Raw genomic sequence first — 9,080 nt, 5'->3', positions numbered from 1 at the left:
GTTATCCCTCGTGTCAGACAAGTCACAAGCTGTTATTTAACTGGGCCTCCAGACCCTAGGAAGTGAAATGGCAAGAGAGAAAAGCAATCCCAAGCCTGCGCACTGGGTTTTGACCAACAGAAAACGCAAAAGGAGACCAACAGCGTACCATTAACGTTAGCTTTGAATCGCACCACAGCACAAAAGGTTCGTCGTACGGTGCACGCAGTCCTAGAGGGAAGTCAACGCGCAGCACGTGAAATGGAAAAGCGAGGGAGGAATTTCAGCTGTGCTGGTGCACACGCTCGCTTGGGCATGAGAAAGCACGCGTGCGAAAGGAGCACAGCGGAGAGAAACGCAAGGGAAGGCAGCAGCCCATAAGCAATCGTTACGAAAAGGAAGGGGGGCGGGGAATTGCGCACAGCCCTTTTGCAGCTCCTGCTATAAAAATAAATAGACCTTTTAATCCACGTTTTCCTTGAAGCCTTCTCTATTGACCATTCATTTTGCCTCTCTCTTCCCAGCTCTTTACCTCCTCTATATGGCTGATGAATATGCAAACGAATAATCAGTTTTATAATAGCCTCTCCTTTTTAAGAGCAGGCCATAAATTTGGACTCTGAGCAGCAGGTTCTAAAGAAACTATTATACTACAGGGGAGATCTGCAACGGCTGGGAGAAGAGGCAAGACCCAAATACCGCCATTAACACACCAGGGCTCTTTATAGCTCGTGTGAACGCGGCTAGACGGCGGGCACTTCGCGAGACGGAGCTGGCAGCCACAAAGACGCATCTTTCACCGAACTGCCCGCAGAGTCACCGCGAGCACCCGCGGGGCGCCGCTCGCCATCGGCGCCGCTCCCTGCAGGGTCCGCACGAAGACCGAAGCGCCACGAGCCTCAAGAGCCCAGAGGCGTCAGTTTGATGCGATGCCCCCCACCGACGTTTCCCAAGCTCTGGGGAAAACCCCGCGCTTCCCTCCCCCCCCGACCCTGCTGCAGCCGGGAAAGCTCCGGAGGCCGCGGCCGGCCGGGCCCCGGCGCCCCGCAGCCGCCGGCGGGCGCAACGCGGCGCCGCGGCCGGCAGGTGGCGCCGCACCCGCGGAGAGGCGGCGCGGGCGCGCACACGCCCCTGGGCGCGGCTGCGGGTGTACAGCGATATACATGGATATAGATGTATATTAAAAATATATATTAAAAAATACATATTAAAAATATAAATATATATAAAAATATATTTATATATATAAATTATCTATATATATACATAGGCTTCTTGTAACTGGGGCTGAGGCAAGTGGATCAGGGCCCTCGCACCCTGCTCCCGTCACGTTAGGGAAGACGGCCGTGTCGCAGGCGGTTTGCGCCCCAGACAGGCGGCAACAGGAGAGCGGAGACGGAGGGCTCCGCGCCACCCCCCAGCTCCCCAGGAGCTGCCGCCTTCCTTCTGCCAACGCAGCACAAACCCTTCCGGCGAATGACGCTTGCCCGCTCTTCCAGGCCCTGCATTTCGCCGCCCTCCTCGGGTTCCCCCGGCACTTTGCAGTATCCGTCGATGCAGTCGCTGTGGGGCAGAACGCAAAAACGTTAGTCCGGATTTAATGCGACGGGAGTGTTCTCCCATACGGGGGCCGAGACCCGCAGGTGTGGTGCCTACATGCATGGCTCCATCACTCCAGCTTCCAGCTGCAGCGCAGTAAAAGCTGGACCCCCCAGCAACGAATGAGGCCCAGGCGGGCTTTGCAGTTCTCCAAGAAAAACAATCCAGGCCTCAAAGCCCCCCGCTTTGACAAGCGAGAAGGCACCAGCTTTGGGGTCATGGGAAACACAGCTCCTGCTCAAACTCTGGCTGATGGGAGGCCAACTGAAGACAGGAAAGAAAACTGGGGTTACAACAGCTGCATATATCACCCCGATGAGGCACAGAGATGGGAATGCAGGAATGATTTATGTATCGCCCTCTAAAATTTGGATAAAGGGACTGGGACTTGGATCTAGTTCTAATCCCTATCACTGCAGCCTGGACAAGGCACTGCTCTCTGTTTGTTGTATTATTTACAGCTGGTGAGCAATATTTGCATAGCTCAGAGGAATAACACGATAAAAAAAATCACTATATACCGATACTATAATAACAGATATATCTAGATAGATAAACATGAAATAATTTTAAAATTTATCTTTGCAGAGATTGAGATTTATAAACAAACCCTTGAGAACTTAAAAGTCAAAATTGGGTAGCCTTTGAGCGTAAACATCATTAAAAACTTTCCTTCTCCTCTTCCCCATCACCTTAAACACATATGTACCTTGCAAAGCAATACAACTCTGCAACATCTCAACCTCAACAGGGATGACAGGAGGAAGGAATGCTGGAACATGATTTATTAAAATCGGTTTATAAAATCCTAGGACTAGTTTATAAAGAAGAATGGAGGTCTTCTCCAGTGCTTTGAAGATGGGACCAGACAAGGTCCAAAGCCTCAAGTAGATCTCTGGTGGAAGTAACAAGCTCAATGTGGCTTTCAGAGTCTCCAGTCAGATTAGAAGATTTGGATCCTTTCCGCAGCCTTGTTTTCCTTTTAAACATTCTTCTGAGCCTATTAATCCATCAGCTCTCCCTGTGCCTACCACAAAGAAGTTTTTATCTGCATCACTGGAAGCACTTAATTTTCATCCCAAACTCTCACAACAGGTGAAGCAAATATTTGCTTCACCTCAGTTAAAAAAAAACAAAACAAAACAAAACCACACAGCAAGAGGAAATATTTTGATCACGGAGTAAAACAAGTTAGCAAACCGTGGCCAGGATACTGTAAAACAGATGTTTGAATTATAAGAGCAAAAAATGGATATCCTTGCAGGCAATCTCCCATTAGATGGCAGAATTCTTTGGATCCAGAAACACTGTCAAAACACTGCAAATAAAATAGTAACCCCCACCTGCCGCCCCTCAAGAAACAAACACCCCACCCGCCAAAATTTGCTACGAGCAGCACACTTCAGGCATAGGATCTGGAGGTAATTACCAGAAGGGATGCTGCCAGACAGCGGGGCCCATTCACAGGACATGCACTTGCCATTTCTTCCTGAACTTCAGAGGTCTCTCTTCAAGAGCAGGCTCTAGTATACAATTGCATGTCCAGTTGCATGCCCTAAAGGTTGTGGATCCAAGAGGAACAGCAATATTCTCCGCAGGGTACTTCTGACTAATTAAATCCTAATTAAAACTCTTCACATGAAGTACTGTTTAAATTAAAAATGTTACAAGGGAGGGATCTGACAGTGGCATAGATATAACATCATGGTTACAGTTTAGAAAATGAACAAGTTATTAAATGAGAAACTATGACCAACCAGTTCTTCACATAAGACTACATGAAGACTTTATGAAAATGCAAATGCACGGATTTTTTTCCCTACAGCAGCAATAACAGTTGTTCACTGTTTAGGTGATATTCTGTAACTACAGGAGATAAGTTTGGAACTATTGACTATTCTTACCAATTCTAGCATGAAATGCTAACCAGATGCATCCAAAGTAGAGCTGTACCTGTGCTATTTTTGTAAAGAGCAATCACATATCCTTCCTCCTTACTCGGTGCTCACGTCTGAACTCCTAAGACCGTCCTAGCAGAACACTAGGCATTTTTTCCACTCCCAAGCTTAAAATGGTCACAGAAGTCACTCTTGTAGATGGCTGTTAAAGCCTCAGTGCATTAATAAGCCGAGACTGCCTCCTGTTCTTTCCATTCCTCCAATACAGTTAAAGCCAAAACATAAACATTTCTGGTATTGCTGTATCTTCCCTAGCGATATGCAACAGAATCATGTCATATAAATTAGCCTTTAAAAGCAAAGCCCTGATTCAAGTCATAAAAACGTAATCTTTCACACTGTCCCCTTTTTGCAGGATAGCTTCTTCACTGTCTCAGTGCCACGGCCTTTGTTGTATGGACTGAATTGATCGTACTCATTTTAAATTGCTCCTTTTAACTTTTACCCTCCACCCACAGGTCCTTGGCTTCTCTTCTCATTGGTTATTGCACCCTGGGGCTGCAGAAGAGGTGCCTGCCTGCTTTTGCTTCTTCCGGCGTTTGTTCAGGAGGCGGTTGTTGGATGTTTTCAAGTCTTTAATTTTCACCTGATCATAGTCCACCCTCATGGTAGCCAAAGCACTGGTCATCTCCTCCTGAAACCAAGAAAGCAACTTATTGAAAACCCCGAGGCACAGACAACACAGCCGCTCCATATTACTGCCAAGAGATGAACGTACAGAATGCAACCCTCTGTTACGCTACAACCAGAAATAGCTGAGCCTTTTCTGCTGCACTGGACTATGACTAAAGGCTTCGTTCTACTCACAGACTCATTCAGGAAGGGCTATTCACACAGCATGTCACATGTGAGCGCTCAGGACCACACTCGGCTGGCCTAAATTCCACCGTGTCCCTGTGCCTGGCATTTCTTCCGGGCTGCTACTGAATCTGGGCTTCTTAGAGCAGTCGGTGCTGCTTCCCTTGCTCGGTTACCAAAGTAGGTTAGCAGGAACTAGAATAAAGAGTCCCCACAAAGTTATTTAAAAGTATGCGCTTCAAATTCACACTCCTCCTTACTTTGAATTAACGATCAAATGCAGGCAAATCTTAAACTTTCAGTAAGGTTAGGAGCAAAAATCTGCTTAACTGAATGTCTAAGAATGTAGATACTCTAAAAGATTAGTCCAGGAAAGGAAATAAAGATTAAATATTATTGGAATGCCAATGGCCCAAGGGAGTATCTTTGGAACCTATACAAAGCACAAACACAAAAAGTGCTCAGAAACATTGAAATGAAGAAGGCGAAGTTAAAATATCTTTATGATCCCTTTGACTTGAGAGGCAAATGTTGTCCAGGTCCCTTTTTTTTTTTTTTTTTGCCATAACACTGTTTAACAGCTGACACTACACATCAGTAATTTAAATGAAATCAGTAATCAGTAGAATACATTACAGGAAAGTTGCAATTATGAACATGCCAAGCATTATAAGTGCAGAAAATTCAGAATTAATTATGAAAAACATGCCAACCTGATAAAGGCCAGCAGGAAAGAGTTAAGGCTTGCAAATGACTTTTAGTCTGCCCTATAATTTCACTTCGCAGGAAGCATTCAACTGTCATCAGTACGAACAGTAGGTGAGGCATCTGGCTAGATTAAGGGAAAGACAGATACATTTTTTCCCCTTTTTTTTTCCTCCCGCAACTGTCACAGCAAGACAAAGCTAAGGTTGTTTAATGTTCTTTTACAAGAACAGATTAGAAAAGCCGGATGCAGCCTAGCCCTCCCACTCTGTCCCCCTACACTTTCATCAGATCCTTCACTTTAGCACGATAGTCTTCAAACTCCCTCACACTGCCCCTTCTCTTACATGGTTATTATACAGTGGTTCATCAGGTAGCATCATTAATACCTTTAATCATAACCATTTTATTTGTTGATATTCTGCATAGCTGTAAGGCTGTCGAAAGAGGCTCAGACAGCATTCTTTATATACGGTTATCATACACACTACTGTCCCAACCAGGACTGAAGCTTCCTTTGTTTAACATGCTTGCACTTAAAATAGCCATAATCTCCAAGGGAATAAGCATCCAAAGAGAGTCAGCCCCTCTGCTGTCTCATTGGACTTGACTTCAAGAAACTTGAACTGTGACTGACTCACCTTAACTTCATCCCAGTGGTCTTTATCCTCTTGCAGTACCCGGGCAGTATGAAGAGGAGTTGGTGGCACTGCCATGGATCTCTGAGGAAAAGGATAAAACACGAAAAGAAGTGTTCTGCGAAAACACCCTTAGGAAGTGACTGCTTGCTCTTCCAGGTGCATGGTGGGCATAAAACTTATCTCAAGTCCTTCACTGGCCCCCATTATTCATGCTTTCAAGCACCCCACAAGCTAATACATAGAGCTATCCTGTATGAGGTAGAAAAGGACTATAGGCCCTACACAACAAAAGCATCTGTAAAGAACAAAAGGAGGGAGTGCTGAGTTCCTTTACTCTGTTCCCTTCCAGTCCAACCAATAACTCCATGTTGTATATATTTTTACGTCCATTTTGTATTTTTAACGATTTCATTACTCGTTAATCACCATTTTAAAATTGTTAATTTGACCTTTTTCTTCTAGCATTTGTACTAGGAGAAATATTCTTCTACACACACATTATCTGACATTACCATTTCATGAGATCATAAATGTGCCAAAAAGGGGAAATTACACTATTATTTAGAGTAAGAATTCAGTATCCTGGCACAGTTCAGAAGACAACTCATTGCTCGAGGTGCTTTTCTACCTTAGACATAAAATTGAGATCTATGCTCACCTATCACGAAAGACCTGTAGAGATTTTTAATTAGAATAAGGTATGATTTCTAAAGGCCAAAGCACAGCTCCTTAGCTGAATTCAGCAAGAATAATATTTTTTTTTTCCCAGTCCATAACCGAAACCATAATTTCATTTGGATATTCTATCTTCCTTATGCTTTCTATCCAAATTTGCTGTCTCGTGCGGTGGCATTCCATACCAGAGGCAGCTGCAAGTGAACAAAGTCTAAGGAGATACCTGTATACGCCACTGTAAATTAAGCACTGTATGTGAAGCAGTGCTTATCCTCCACTGAGCTCACAGTACCACTGTATCAAGTTCTGCAGTGGTTACAGAAGGAGAAGCAGAAACCATGGCTCCTGTATCCTCTGGAAAAGTACAGGTGGGAAGAGGAAAACGGAAAACAGCAGCATGGACTGGCTTTTGTAGTGCCCCTGAGCAAGCATTGAGGCTGCCCTCCTGCTTGCTGTCAGCTACTTCTTGTTGAATGAATCTTACTTCCAAGCTGACTAAAGGATTATGTGCTCCACCTCAAATGAAAAATTTTGCATATGCCACAATACTTTTGCCATCCACTCAATTAAAAAAAGAAAAAGGAAAGAAAAGGAGGAGAAACTCAAAGACCCTCCTCTGCTGCTTGTGAGAGGCATCTCCCCATTCACCTTCTCACTTACTTTGGGAAAAGAAAAGGAAGAACACAAACATTACCATATTGGTCTTTCCCTTGCCCTCCCTATGCCTCATGGGAATAGTAGGTTCAAAAGAAAAAAATCTGCCGCTCCTAGAGCATTCTTCCAGTTACAGTATGCTAGCTTGGCTCTTCAGTGCAGCATAGTCTATAGACTGTCTCTGATCTCCTTATTAACTGGTTATATGTGTATTTCAAGTAACAGGTATGGCTGTAGGTGGTAGTTCCCTTAGCTATTAGGCACTTGTTCTGTAAAATTCATCGCCTGTTCACTCTTGAAACACCTCCTTCTTGGTCTTCAAACAGTTACGCTGTAGGTATGCATTCTGATCAGCGATTACATTTTTATTTGTTTTAAAACACTTGGAGAAATTGTCTGGGTTCTGTTCCAATTTTAGAGATTCTTTGTAAACTTAGATTTTCAGCTTCCACGATTCTAAATGGAGATATCTCTCTGTTTCACCAGCATGTTATACAGCTACATTTCAGTGCGTTTCTGAGGGTTCTGAGGTGCTCAAGCAACAGATATTATAGAAAGGCTGACTATTAGTTATGTCCCTGTTTTTGCTCCTTCCTCTGAGGATCAGCACAAAGGAAGCACTACAGGAGAAAAGGGCATTCTACAGTACAAGTGATTTCGTTCCTGGCTGATGTTTATTTGGGCAGCGAGAAACAAGACTGGCCTCCTTTTAGGCACAAATGTGAGAAGTATGTGAGACATATAAGCTATTATTCTGAGTGACATCTGCAGAGCAGAGATGATACCCCGAAACTCCCTGCACTCAACTGACCCCGATAATACCTGGGATTCTTGTCTCTTGTTAGATATAATAAATGTTCTATTATGAAATAGGGTTTTTTTTTTTCCAAAAATAGTTTGTAAGGAAAAGAAAACTAAACCAAATCACAGAATGAAACTTGAACTGGGACCGTACACTCTGGACAACCTTATCTGGCAATGTCTCATAGGGCACTAAGCCGAAACCCTTGCTGCTTCCATAGGCGCTTCTGAACTCTGCCAAAGTTGAGAATACCCACTAAGCATGAGACTCTGTATTCACACAGCACAGCTATGCACAGTGGTGCCTGAGACCACTAATAATAGCTCTGTTTAAATCCTACATTGATGAAGTAAGCGTGGTTTATTTTTACTTTTCTAAAGGGAGTAACACGTGTGTGTGCTGCAGTCAACAGTGATTGCCTGCTCAGAGAAGGTACAGTTATATTTGGCTTTTGCTTGCAAGGATGATACTGTGGGCGTCTCTCTTTGTGTGCCCTCTGGTAACACCAGGAAGAATTTTGGTTTTGCAGACGTGTCCCTTTGTGGAGGGCATAATAAGTTAATTATGTTATAAACAGAAATCAGAAATTAACAGAAATCTGCTGTGCTATGTGCAGCCACACTAAGTTCTGCATGTAAGAATTAATATATTGCTCCCTTGTAAAAAACTATATGAAACTCACGTTAATCCAAGGGTGATTCATAAACTGAGAGACTGTCATCCTCTCTGTTGGGTCAGTCTTCAGTAAATGGCGAATCAGCTGCTTGGCTGAAAAACAGGACCAACATGGCATGTTGTAGTCTACTACTGTGTTCCCAAATAACCTTGAGAACACAAAGACCTGATGAATGAAGAAAGACAATTCTGCAGAACTCAAAACACCTACCTATTGCTGTTCCCATGTTAAGAAGCCATGTACAGTGTGGGAGGTTATTATTGTTTAAAGAGGCAGAACATGAAAACATCCAAAAGGAAAGAGGTAGGAAGGAAAGACAAAGGATTAGGGATTCTATCTACACTGCCTGTATCACAAGACCACTGTTCTGAGAGCAAAAACTTAAGAGAAACACAGCAACAGAAAGCTGCCTGTCCAAATGACAGCAACAAGCCTGACATTATGGGCAAGAATGAATGCACGAGCTGATGTTTTGAGAAATGACAGAAGACAAAAACTGGCACAAGCCTTGAAAACAAGGACAAGAAACTTCTCTTTGACAACAGAGAGGCCACTAAAAGGATGACAAAGTCAAAGAAACGGATTGCATAAAC

General features: G+C 43.8%; 1 protein-coding gene across 2 annotated transcripts in view; it reads right to left on the bottom strand.

The window, feature by feature from the left end:
* Window positions 1-2,153: 2,153 nt before the first annotated feature.
* MAPKAPK3 (MAPK activated protein kinase 3) overlaps window positions 2,154-9,080 on the bottom strand; it is a 49,131-nt gene continuing 42,204 nt past the window's right edge. For both annotated transcript variants that reach the window (XM_067303276.1, XM_013951947.2), the window contains exons 9-11: window positions 8,494-8,579; window positions 5,681-5,761; window positions 2,154-4,170 (exon numbers count right to left, since the gene is read on the bottom strand). In XM_067303276.1, the coding sequence (XP_067159377.1) occupies window positions 4,012-4,170; window positions 5,681-5,761; window positions 8,494-8,579 (326 nt within the window). In that variant the 3' untranslated portion in view covers window positions 2,154-4,011. The remainder of the gene's footprint in view (window positions 4,171-5,680; window positions 5,762-8,493; window positions 8,580-9,080) is intronic.

Source organism: Apteryx mantelli, chromosome 12 (assembly GCF_036417845.1).
Source record: "Apteryx mantelli isolate bAptMan1 chromosome 12, bAptMan1.hap1, whole genome shotgun sequence".
In the NCBI taxonomy this organism is placed as follows: Eukaryota; Metazoa; Chordata; class Aves; order Apterygiformes; family Apterygidae; genus Apteryx; species Apteryx mantelli.
The sequence above is the reverse complement of the archived record's forward strand: the minus strand, read 5'-3'. Positions and strand labels throughout refer to the sequence as shown.